This window comes from Setaria viridis, chromosome 6 (assembly GCF_005286985.2).
Source record: "Setaria viridis chromosome 6, Setaria_viridis_v4.0, whole genome shotgun sequence".
NCBI classification, from domain to species: Eukaryota; Viridiplantae; Streptophyta; class Magnoliopsida; order Poales; family Poaceae; genus Setaria; species Setaria viridis.
The window spans coordinates 18,576,784-18,590,078 of NC_048268.2; the positions used below are offsets into that span (position 1 = coordinate 18,576,784).

The following is a 13,295-nucleotide window of genomic DNA, read 5'->3' on the forward strand; positions in this document are numbered from 1 at the left end:
CGAAGTCCACGCCAAAATCTGCGGACATCACGCAGCCCCGCGCTCGTTAGTCAAAAAAGCCTTTTGTAAGGGTTTTTACTAGCCCACGACGTTGTGTGATGCAGAGCAAGTGGTCCGCAGGTGCGAGGGGTGTCAATTCTACGCTTGGCAGACCCACATGCTGGCACGAGAACTGCAGACCATCTCCATCACCTGGCCATTTGCAGTCTGGGGACTCGACATGGTCGGGCCCCTCAAAAAGGCCCCAGGCGGTCACACTACCTACTCGTGGCAGTGGACAAATTCACGAAGTGGATCGAGGCAAAGTCCATCACTAATGTCCGCTCGCAAGAGGCCGTCGAGTTATTTCTTGACATCATCTACCGGTTCGGCATCCCTAACTGTATCATCACGGACAACGGAACGAACTTCACCGGAAAGAAGTTCCTGGATTTCTATGACGGGTACGACATTAGGGTTGACTAGGCTTCGGTCGGACACCCACGAACCAATGGCCAGGTCAAGCGAGCTAACGGCATGGTCCTTCAAGGACTCAAGCCACGCATTTTTGACCGACTTAAGAAATATGTTGGGCGGTGGCTCGCAGAGCTTCCAGCGGTCCTCTGGAGCCTAAGGACGACCCAAAACGATCAACGGGATTCACCCCCTTCTTCCTGGTATACGGCTCGGAAGCGGTGTTGCCATCCAACCTCAACTACGGCGACCCAAGGGTAAAGTCGTTCGACCCTGACCAAGCCGCAGAAGCTCAACGGTCTCGATCGACTTGCTCGAGGAGGCACGCGAGACAGTGCTTATCCGCTCCGCCCGGTACCAGCAGACTCTTCGCATGTACCACGAAAGGAAGATTCGGGGAAGAACCCTCGAGGTCGGTGACCTCGTGCTTCGAAGGACCCAGACGACCAAAGACAAGCACAAGCACTCTCCACCATGGGAAGGACCGTACACGGTAGTAGAGGTGATCCGACCAGGCGCCTACCGATTGAAGGGCGAAGACGGCAACATCCTCACCTACACTTGGAACATCGAACAGTTGCATCGTTTCTTTCCTTAACTCGGTTCCTTTCTAGTCGTTTTCCTTCATGTACTTCCTCCAACAACACCTCAGCCCGAGCACACTCAGACCAGGTCGCTCGGGGGCTCCACGGGGGTGCACCACCCCCTCCTAAACTACTGCATCATCATGCACCTCACCGAAACAAAAAGGGCACCCTGCCCTCCGGACCGCCCTAAGCACTTCGTGCTTCCAACTTGCGGATTGATCGAACCCCGTCACGGCTATGGTTATGAGCAGCTGAGTCTCGCAGGCCAAGCCCGGGATCTTAAGGCTGCAGCCTACGTCAGCGGGCAGGTCCGAGAAGGAAGGGGGACGGATTGGGCATCAGGCGGTAAGACCAGTTAAGAAACACACACTTGTAGGAACCTAACTTGCAGGACACACATCCCCATCACGAACGACGGATAAGGATCTCATTTGGGCACACCCACCAGCGGTACTCCGAGCTGGGCGCTTAAACCGCCAAGGTAAGTAACGGCAGCTTAACCCTTGCGATCACACAATTCGCAAGAGGGGCGATGCTCGAAACCTCACGACCAAGGTAACCTTGTCAATCCCCCTCTATCTACTCCCTTTTCTTTCGCATTCATACATTCATTCATGCATCATCCATTCATTCATTCATGCATCCTTCATTCATGCATCATTCATCTGCATCACGCATTCATTCATTCATGCATGCATCATTCATCTGCATCATGCATTCATTCATTCATGCATCATTCATCTACATCATTGTTGGCGCTAGAAATTGGCTGATCGAATCCCCAGCGTCGAACACACGACCCGGGAGAATCTGCTTAACTCCTGTTCGGGTGATTGCCCTGGTGCGGTTCGCGTGGCGTGCCAGCCAATCTGACCTGTTGATTGGCAAGGAAAGAAACATGTCAGATCCCAGAGGTTGCGATCGGCTAAGGTTCCGATCTCGAGACAGCTTATCAGCGAATCGACCGATTTGTTGTAATACAGAAATCAGCTATAATGCAGCCGATTACTGGGCAGCGTTAGTAAAGAAAACTGCTAGAGTAATCAAAACAACGCTACAGTAACAACACTAGGAATAGATCTAAATCGGCTATGCAGAAAACAATAGATTGGATAACAAAGTACAAGAAAGCCAAAAGTTCCAATTCCTAGCTGGATAACTAGTGATAAAACTAGAACAACACGCAAAACCCAGGATTCTAGTAAATATCGATAACTAGTGAATAAATCTAAACGAAACGACAGCGATGCGCCCAAGGTTAAAGCTTAGATATTACTCGATAAACGAAACTTGCAGAATCGGTCGGAGATCAAGTTGATTCAGCCCCGCCAACCCGTATGAACTCGTGAAAAAGAAGAAAAGCATTGGTGAAGTCGCCTGCTTGAAAGTAAGTGCAAGGAAATAATAGTTTGTTGTATTGATTTTGGTTGTGATTACAGATCTATGAAGGTGGCTATTTATAAACTGTTACAAACGATTTCCTAACCGACTAGAACTCTATCTCTAATTTTAAACGAATATTTACAAGTACGATTCGTACTGGAATTAATCATCATACTCTCATGGGCTGACTCCCTCCTTATCTTCATAGTCCACTTTAAGCCCATATCGGCCCAATTGCTCCGGTCTCCTAATCGGCCGATTTCTACCAACTCCATCAACAAAGGACAGCCGAGTGCGACCCTCGGGGTCGGGCGACGCGGAGTTCCACCCTCGGAGGGTCGGGCGCATCCGACCCTTGGACTCGGGGTCGGGCGAGGCAGAGTTCCACCCTCAGAGGGTCGGACGCATCCGACCCCAGGACTCGGGGGTCGGGCGAGGCGGAGTTCCACCCTCAAAGGTCAATCGGCCAATCCTTGACTGTAGCACCAATCGGCCGATTTCCAACCGTGACCTCTGTGTCTTGCCGCATCTCCTGATTTCTTCCTTTCCTGACGCCGATTTTACACGTGTCAAAATCTGGCGTCAACACATGCCCCCCAGTTTCGGAGTAAAACATAGTCTTTACTTTGAAATTCTTTTCAACTTCCCTTCCGAAACAAATGCATTGAAAATATCCTTCCGTTTCGCGGTCTCCAGCCTGATGATTGCAATCTTTTCGAAACGGGCGCCCACGACAACCACTCCTCCCGAAAAAATTGAAATGCCGGCATGGTAAGAATTCCGCTTTTACCCCTTCTCAGACCACCTTTAAATATCAGCACGTCCCGTACTCCTCCTTACGAGCTCACATCTTCCTTCTTTAACGCACTGGCCTTCTTCTTCCTCCGGTGCCTTCCTTAGCTTCCAGTTTTTCCCCGGCATCTCCTTCCATCTACATTCCCCCCTACTTTTCCGATGGCGGCACCTTCAGGCACCTCACCAACACCCGAAGCCTCGGAGATGGCTCCACCGGCAAAAGTTCCAGTGGCAACGGCGGTGGCTTCATCGACGGGAGAAGGAGCTCCATCAGCGGGAGTTGGGGCTTCAACCGAAGTCCCATCAGTGGCTTCAGCATCTGCAACTCTACCGGCGATCCCGCCAACTATGATGAGCTTCATCCCGAAGGTCATTACCAAAACTTTCCTTAACAATAATGCATTTATTTTAGATCTGTCCTTACTTCCGTACCCCTTTTTCCTTTTTTAGGCGGTTAGGCATCAGATTACCATTCGCCTCACAGAAACTCCCAGCCTTATCTGCCTCGGTCCCATGGGAAACCCGGATCCAACCGACCTAATCAATCTGGAAACCCATAGGATCCCTTTTAAGCAATCAACCATGGACCTAGATCACTGGTCAGGTACCTTCAGATCATGGCCGAATGAAACCCCCGGGTGGAGAGAATGGTACCAACGGATAGCCGCCTCCAAGAGAGTCCAATGGGATAAGCACAAAATCGGCCAGTGCATCGATTTATCTTTATCCCAAAAATTGAAAGAAACGAGCCATTAGTGATAGCAGCCTCCTATTTCTAGTCCGACGCTCTCAATGCATTCCTCTTCGAACACGGACCTATGACTCCCACCTTGGCCGATGTGGTTATGTTGACCGGCCTTGACATCTCCTCTCCAGATACCCCTTTTCGTCTTTTGGCCAAGACATCTCATCGACTGGACACAAAGGGAATTGGCGGATGGAAGGGATTCATCAGATGCAACAGAAGGGCCGGAACAGTTGAGAATAGAGAGCACACGGCCTTCCTAATGATGTGGCTAGAGAAACATTTTTTCTGTGGGAGAGCAGCCGGTCCATCCACCAACACGCAGGCTCTGGCTGAGGCACTATCGATAGGGGCCTCTGTTCCCCTTGGAAAGCACTTACTGGGAGCAGCCTATCACATGCTGCACCAAATCGGCGTCAAACTATCCCAAGGGGAGCCGATTGGAAACCCCGGTGGACCCTGGTGGTTCATCAACCTGTGGCTTAATCTGTACATGAGCAAGATCTCCCAGCAACGAGTGGAGCACATGACATTCCCCAATATCGAATCGGCAGAAAATCCCACCGTCCGACGCCGATGTACGTCCTTCGGCGAAGCGGCATCGGCCTTTTCTGGTTGTTCATATTCCACTACCAAGGTGGCCGAATACTTCAGGTGTTTTTATAATGGCTTCAGCGAAGATGCAACCAGCTGGTTCCCTTATCAGAGGGAGGACCCAATCTTCGAGCTCCCTTCTTGTTTTGACTCAACCACTGGCCGATTCGATGAAAACCTCACAGATGAATTAATCAAACCGGGAATCTTACCGGCAAACTTTTTCTCGGGGAAAGATGCCCCTACTTATGAGTTCTACAACCCTTCCGTCGTAGCACGACAATTCGGCCTAGGTCAATTGCCGATTTACGCATACTTCGCCGGCCGGGCAAAGTTCAGAGATGAACATACCAAGGGTCTTGACTATAACCGGCTGCGTGATCGGATCCCAGATTCCAGCACCATAGATATGACCGGTTGGATAGTAGCTCCTTTCGCTGTTCAGCAGGTCAAGCTATGGTGGGCCGAATGGAAACAGTACCTGTTCTGCACTTCTGCAGCAGTATACTGCAATCTCCTGGATCCAGCCAACATCGATCCGAACGTCGAGGTACTCTTCTTTTTCCTAGCCGATTTTCATTTCCCCTCATTTTTTACACATATATACTGACTCTTGCTGTTGATTCAGTCTGAAAGCCGCGCTCCCCCAAAACGCAGCCGGAGTGGTCGGCCGATAGAGGATCGCTATCCGTACACAGCATTCCCCCTCATCGGCTATCATGCTCCTTCTGTAGACGACATCGCCGGCCGAGCGAAACAGGCGCAGAAGAAAGTTGTCAAGAAGACCAGTCGCCGAGTGCGTGCTCGTACAGAATCGGCCAATCCACCCATGATCGCATCGGCAGAAACTTCGGCCGTGCCAACCCTTCCGACTGCTGAAGAGGTAGACGTTCAAGTCGCCACAGAAGCCGGAGCAGCCGCCGCGTCATTATTGGTGGAGGCTATACAGGTAAACTCACTGTCCGATTTTCTCGATTGCTATTTCCATACTGATTCCTCTTATATTAGGTTGCACAGACTGCCCTCGTAAATCCTCAGCAATCGGCGGCGACCCAAGCAGCTGTTGAAATGCCAGCACCCCGTCCTGTTGAGGTATACGATCCTTCAACCCAATCTTCTAATATTTGGATGGTGCTCTTACTAACTTCGACGCAGGTTACCGGTACGCTAAGCACGCTGCCCGATCAACCATTGGTTACCCTCCAAGAAGCCGGCCCGAGCAAAGCGCTGATTGTCGTTGAGACTTCTTGTTCCGACGAACCAATGGTGTTAGTCCCAGAGTCGAGGGTGACGGTCTCGCAAATGCAGATGGAAGAAATCCGTTTTAAAGAAGTAAGAGATCTCCTAACCTTTATTGGCCGATTTGTTACCACCATCGGCTGACTTGTTCTCTTTTCATTTACCATTTTACAGGAATAGGACACCCCTAATAACAGCCTCTTCTCATTTGCGGTCGCGCTTTCTGATGACGAGGAAGTAGCTTCCCGTCAGGTTACTTTGAGCTCTGTCCCTGATAATGTCCGCACCAAACTCGAAAACATACGATCCCTTCTTCAAGAGGACATCGGCCGATTGGTGGAGGATGCTTCGCCGATTCGGCAGCTCTTTGGTGACATCAGCAGGCGAGTCCCAGAGGAAGCAGAAGAAGCCTTGGCGCCGGCCGCTTACATTGAGTCAATACGGATCCCGGTCTTCAGGGCTCTGCGTCACATGGCCGATCGCGCCAAACTGACCAAGACTCGTGAAGAAGAAGATTCATACAAGCGTCAGGCTCAGGAGGTACATCAACGAATTCACTTTCTCGAGGACTCCCGCCCTAGCCTCGTCGGCACGATAGACCGCCTCAAACGCCGGAGAGCAGATTTCGCCAAGGAGATGGAGCAAGTAACCCAGGAAATAGCCATTAAAGAGAAGAGGCTTCAAGAGCTCCCCTCCATCATCGCCGATTTAAAGCAGGAGAGACAGCATCTGGCCCACGAAGCCCTTAGACTCCACCGCCACATGTCAGAAGTCCCGGGGTCGGCAGAGGATGACCAACGGGTCCTGGATTCGGTTGATCAAATCCGACGTCGAGCGATTGCGGCCATCAACGCCCTTCTGGGCGATCTGTAAAAGTACTGGTCGTTTTGTACGAACATTAATGCCTCTTTTGACCGTCCTTCGCGGCGCTCTTTCATTTATTGCCTTTTTTTACTTTCGCTGGGACACGTCTTGGTACTTTTCCTTCGAGATTTTGAAGTTCCTTTTTTCTTTTTATTCTATTTCTTTAAAAGTTTTTTAAAAGTTCTATTGCATCAAAAAGGAGTTCTACGCAATACTTTATTTACGTATCTTTAATAAAAAACATTCATAAACCCCACACATATGCTTGTCTCCCCCATTCTGCTGAGACGTTTCGCCTGGAGGCTGGAACAACTCGTCCACTCGCTGCCCCGCCCCCCTTCCCTCCTCTTCCGCTGACCTCAACGTCCTCCTCGTCGCCGCTGTTTCCGGCCCACCGCGCCGTCCCGTCAGCCATGGAGGAGTATCTGGAGAACATGAAGTCCCTCCGCTCCTACATGAACGGTGCGCACACTTTCATATCTCAACCCAAATTACCCATTCCCTGATTCCCTCCCGCTGATCTTTCCGCCACCGCTGCTGGATGGTTGCGTAATGGGCTGCAGATCTGGAGGAGGACGCCGCGAAGCGGTCCGCGGAAGAGCAGCAGCAGCGCACAGCCATCGACGCCCACGACGCCGACATCGCGCTAGGTACGGAGAAGTGTCGGTTTCCTCAGCTTGCGACCCACGCTAACTTTGCCTAAGTGTTGGTTTTGCCGTGGGGATTTTTGGCAGTGAGGGCGCAGTCAAAGCAGGCGAGCGAGGAGGCCGAGCAGCTGGCCACAGCAAGGGCGCAGGTATGCGTGGAGATGTTGGAGAAGCAGGGCAGGATCGCTACGCTGGATGTCGAGTGCGCCACGCTGAAGCAGGTGAGGGCGAGAAATTGTTCGTTTCAGTGTCAGCAAAGTTTGATATCCTGGAATATGTGCATGTGGCCGTAGTGTATTGTGCATCATTGCTTAGTTCTTATTCAGTAAACTGATGGTTGGTGGAAATGTCATGCAAGGGCATTTACTCTGAAGTGAGGGAATAGTGAGGATTTGGTGGAGGATAGAAAATGGAGTAGTCAATTGTTAGGCCAAAAAGGCTGGAAACCAGACACTTCAACAATTAAATGTTGCTGGAGACCAGTAGTTAATTTAGTTGATGATTTGTGCAGGTTAATTTTTTTGAGGCTACTTCAGGATGTTGGTTTCTGTCCTCAGTTAGGATATAATTATCATCCTTTTCATTTTCTGCTGAATTTATAATTGTCGTCTTTTTACTTGAGTTACATGCTTTGATATTGCAATTCCTGTTATTTGGGATTCCAAACCGTGTGTTTGCTAACTAACAGGATAGCAGGCTATTAGGCACTAACAATAGACAGGAGATCCTCCCTTTTTTTTTCTCGATTACTTTAATGCAAGAAATTGATGGGAATTTTGATGGAAGTCCATAGGAAGCAGTTCAGTGGTATATTCGTATGGATCATTTCTGCATTCCAAATGGGTCCGAAGAAAGTTGTAGTATATTCGGCATGATATACCAATTTTCTCTTGGGGTAAATCATCTGAAATGAGAACCTGCGGTTGAACATAGTCAAGTGCATAAATTAATGTAAATACCTTAATGATGTGATTGTTTACATGATTTCTAGTTCTTACGTGAGGTAGCTTTTTTTTACTTATAAAATGGTTCTTTCTTCCTTGTTAAATTTTAATATATGACAATGATGGAGAAATATGAAAGATCCATATGCTCATGTAGAAAATTCTTGCATGTACACTATCACAATGAAAATAAGTGTCAAGCAATAAGCCCACATTAGAGGAGAAATCTGGACCTCTGTTTATCTTTATCCTGTAACAATGTGAGTACATCTAAAATTCTCAGAGCAATCTTTTCTTGTATTAGTAAAATTATGATCTCGAACACAGACATCAATCTGTATAGACTACATACTTCATGTTAAAATAGTTGGCAGCTATTTCTGATTGTAATCAATTTGGATCATGATTTCATACTTTCAAGGGGGGCTTCTTCTTTCTATTTTTTTAGATAGCCATATTACTACCCAGATTTGCATGTGTTAGCACCATGCTGCTTATTGTAGCTAATATATATTTTCTCATTGATTTGACATAACCAGAATGCATGTCCAATAAGTAAGATTATTCTGCTTGATTTACCTTTTCTAAAACTAATATTTACTTCATAGCATCAGATTTTTGTTTCATCTTCACTAAATTGAAACTCTATACAGTCCTTTTGTTAGAGACAAAGGACTTATTTAAAGAGAAATATCAATCAGTACCTTTCTCACACAGATTCTTTTATAAGATTGGAGTTTTAATGTCTTAACCTTGTCTTTTTTTTTCCATCAATTGTCAATATCTGATCGTGGTTTGTGTTGTCCTAAAACAAATTATAGATATATATTTCAGCCATGACTATACACTGGAACTTTAATGTGAATTTTATTGAATGAGCATTCAAAACCACATCAAATATTGGATTGCATGTATTTGAATTTCTAACTTCATTTCCACCCTTCATGCCTTGGAGACCTTGGAGCTCCTCCATCAGGAAATTGCGAGTACATCTGCCAAACTCAATGAGAAGAGGTATACCTATATCCTAAAGAATATACTGTAAGTTCTAAGTTGTAAAATTCAGTAACCATTTGTATTCTCATGGAAAGACTGTTCTACACAAAAACAACAGAAACCTTGACTGTCAAACTACAGGAGCAACGGGTACATTTTTGTTTGTTTGTATGTTAATCTTTTATGCCAATATTGTTTATCTCACAAGGAAGGTGGTCCAACTATGGATGCCATTACACTAACAAGCCTACATACTTCATTTTGCAGGAATGGTTTGGTTCATTGAAGAATAAGAGTACTACAATGGAGCTACATGTAAGCCTTTTGTTCACATAAAGAAACCATTTTGCTTCTTTACCATGATTAATGTTTTTTCTGTAAAAGTCTTGTAATACTATTATTTGATTAGTCACGTTCATGTATTACTTTTATGATGGTTTTGATGCACACAAAAATTAATTGGCAAGCACATCTAAAGCATTCATCATTTCAAAAGATCAGGACTGTTCTATAATGACCATGTTCACCCTATGATTCACATATGATAATTCTGGTAAGAAAGGAGTCATACTATATATCTAGATAAGCTTATGTAAGTTATAATTCCAAATCCTTGTTTGATCCTTACTTAAGTATGGATCATTTAAATTGGAGCAAGAATAAGGGGGCAGGGAACATCAAATAACCAAAGATGATAGTACATGATTATACCGCAGCTGTAAATTGAACTGGCAGAAGAATCAAAACTGTTTGACTTTTAGGCTTTTTTTTTTTAACTCATGTGAACTGCAAGTTAGATAAACTGTTGATCCATTTTTATCAGGTTGATGAGAACTTGAATATGGTGCATTCCAAATTTGGACTCAGGTGCATTTATACCGATAAAACTTGCATCAAGAGAATCTAAAATTGCTAAACGTTGCCTAAATTTGTCTTTTTTCTGCAGTGCTGTCATCTCTTACTTATAGACATAGAGACACAACATGTAACAGAACTACCATACTATGCATGAGACACCAATATATTATGTTGTATTTTTGGGTCCTAGATCTCTTTCCAGCCAGTTTTGTTAGTGACTGATGCAGGGACCGATTCCTAGCCCAAATCTAACGATACTCTATAAAACCCATGTGATCCTTGTCAAATCACAGAAGTGAACCAATTCAAGTTTACGTCAAAAAACAGCAGAAAATTGTATCCAGTGCCCTTCTGTTTTGTCTGAAAACTCAGTTAACCAATTCTGTTTTGAACGAATAGTTAACCAATTCTGTTATATCTTAAGTTCCTGGTGATAGATTCATACTTGAACTGGGGATTCGGAATTTCAGTAGCTGACTAGCTACCAATTCTCCTCGATAACGTATATTTGAAATATTTTCATAGAGGATCTGTTTATGCATGTTAACCCAGCTTTTGCAAAGTTGCATGAAACAGAAGTTTAACAAATATACATGGAGATCTGTGAAGTCATTTCCATTTTAAATGTTTCTTCCTTGAATACGCAGGGGAGTTGCACATCATTGCATTAAGGAAAGAGGAGTATAAGAATACAACACATACACACCCCAAATCTTTTTAATGGCTTGTCATGTAAATAAGTTAATGTTAACGAGTGTTTGAATTTACATATGCAGGTTGTCACATCTCAGTGCAAGCAAACCTTCATTGAAGGTATGTGTTCCTCTGAAAACAGAGGGAAATAAATAGTGGTTTTCTATACGTCGTCATTTTATGAACATGTTTTCTTCATGCTTACATGCTCTTCCACATGTGGATGTGTGGTTTTCCATATGTTGTTTCACATTGAAAAGAGATAATATACCCTCCAACAGACCAACACTAGGCAAATTACAAAGAAATAGCTTGACAAATGGTTGAATTGAATGATTTGTAACTTTTCCTGAGCCTGGGATGTGCTGTGTCACATGCAGGGGAGAGGCATGGAACCTTCAACTCGGAAGGGAGCCTGGATCAGTTGGTTGGTATTCACATCATTCCCCTTTCTCACCTCCCCCATATCATTTACTCATTTATTCGAACAAATAGGGAAGTGATGTTGGGAACAAGCACAGGGAACTCTTCACCCAACTGGAGGCAGCTCAGCTCAAGATAGAAGACATCAATTCAAAAAGATCAAGGCTTCTTTCAGAAATCAGCAAAGTATACCAATTAGGATACTCTTATTATGTACATAATAGTATCTATATTGGTTGTTCTGAGTGAAGCTAACAGATGCGGATTTACTTTGCAGGTCAAACAGATTCTAGAGCAGGAGAAAAACATATTTGCTGGCTTTCCTGTAAGTTTACTACTTGTTTTCCGATTAAACACTGTTTCTGTTAAATTCTTGCATTATGCAGTGGTATATAATTCTGGTCCTTGCAGGCTGCGCTACAGCAGATGGATATGAAGTCATTGGAGGAGGAATATAAAGCTCTGCAAGGTGATAAAGCTGTAGAAATTGAGTACTTCCACTCTCTTGAAGAAACTATTAGCGGAATGAAGGTACTTTGCAGATATTGTTCAGTTTGGTGCTGCATCTTGTCTAAAAGCAATTATCAAACGTTTGGTTTGCTTTCCTCATGCCCTCATAAAACGATGTCATACTTCATGAAACTCTATTTTGAGCAGCGGCAGTATGCTAACTTCTCATTTTCCTGCGTGCAGGGCATTTCTGAACCTGTTAAATGCTGTTGTGGCCTGGAGTAGAAGGTAGAACTGGGTGGTGAAACCATGGATCTAAGCTAAACTTTTACAATTGATAGGTATGAGAAACATTAGCTGATAATGTACGAGACTACGAAGGTCAAAGATTCCTGTTGCACCTTGGAGGGCAATGAGTATCTGGAGCTTCATTAGACCCTACTATACCATAGTTTTCATTCTTCCTTTCCCATGCTTTTGCTCTACTAATAGCAGGGAGACATTATTCGGGTCCACACTGGACTCTGGTTTCATTTGGTTGCAAGTGTGGTGCACAGTATTGTGTTTGCACCCCGTGATCAACCGGGAGTGAGATTCACAGGTAGGGATCGAAAGAGAGGGCAGGAGGCAGGTCCTCCCTATGTGGCTTGGCAATTTGCATGGCAGATTTTGAATTTGATCAAATTTTCAAGAAATTTAGCACTGTTGCGTCCCCTAACAAAGAAAAAAAAGATTCCTGGCTCCGCCCTTGGGCAGGAGGAATTCTCCTTTCCCTTTTCACTTTCTAGTTCATTTGCTTGAAGAACAGGTTATATAACCCTACTCCTCCGATACGGTCACATGGGTCCCACGCACGCCATAACTGCAAGTCCCTAACTCACAATATAAAACACATTCGCTACATGAACACCCATACATCGATTTACGCCTTCAGGCTCTGTTTTGCTAGGGATCCATCATCGTCGCCAATGCAGGTACATCGTAGGCCTAAATGCTATAAAACTAGAATTGTTTTTTTTAAAAGAAATTTCCAGCTCATATGTCATCTGGATTGGAATGGTCCTTGGTAGCCTTAAAAAAAGTTGAGTTCTGAAAGCCTCATGCAGTTGAACATGTTTGGCACCGGGCGTTTGTATGAACAATCACTCCGTGAACTGAATGAAACTGTCGAAAACATATGCTTCATTGGAAACGTTACATAATCGCCGCGGAGCCAGGGTGCGGCTAGTTATCAGTGAATGCGACAAATTCACCACATGTCGCCTCAAGATTGGAGCAGCACATGCACCTATGAGGTATCTATTCTTATTTGGCCCACAAGATCCAACTTTATGAGGGCAAGGAGAAGAGCCTGTTGGCTTCAGCTTATTCAGCCAGCTTATCAGTCACCAAACAGTGTTTTCCTCTCACAACAAATCAGCCGTTTCAGCTTTTCAGCTGGTTTATAAGCTGAAGCGAACAGGTCCAAAAAAGAATCAATTGCATGTATGCATGCGAGGACAAGTTTGATGACAGGTCGACATGCATGCAATTTTAAAGTTTAAAAAAAGTCATAATCCATAAACCGAGCACCTAAATTAAATTCCAATTGCACCACTAATCTTTTTACAGCGAAATCTTCAAA

General features: G+C 45.2%; 1 protein-coding gene across 8 annotated transcripts; it reads left to right on the forward strand.

Annotated features, from left to right (window-relative positions):
• The first annotated feature begins 6,927 nt into the window (after positions 1-6,927).
• On the forward strand, positions 6,928-12,204 carry LOC117860828 (uncharacterized). 8 transcript variants are annotated; one of them, XR_011898449.1, is made up of 14 exons: positions 6,928-7,122; positions 7,224-7,310; positions 7,395-7,528; positions 9,207-9,265; positions 9,343-9,415; positions 9,515-9,562; positions 10,071-10,114; positions 10,753-10,775; positions 10,880-10,918; positions 11,179-11,225; positions 11,320-11,407; positions 11,499-11,546; positions 11,633-11,752; positions 11,915-12,204. XR_011898449.1 is itself a non-coding variant. In XM_072294418.1 (14 exons), exons 1-14 carry the CDS (start codon positions 7,074-7,076, stop codon positions 11,954-11,956), a joined length of 927 nt encoding a protein of 308 aa, XP_072150519.1. In that variant the 5' UTR covers positions 6,932-7,073; the 3' UTR covers positions 11,957-12,204. The 8 variants fall into 8 exon arrangements, 6 of the variants coding, with proteins under 6 accessions (XP_034600102.1, XP_034600104.1, XP_072150519.1 ...); XM_072294418.1 differs by having other exon boundaries at positions 6,932-7,122; positions 11,294-11,407; XM_072294419.1 differs by having other exon boundaries at positions 6,932-7,122; positions 9,343-9,397; positions 11,294-11,407.
• The last annotated feature ends 1,091 nt before the right edge of the window (positions 12,205-13,295 follow it).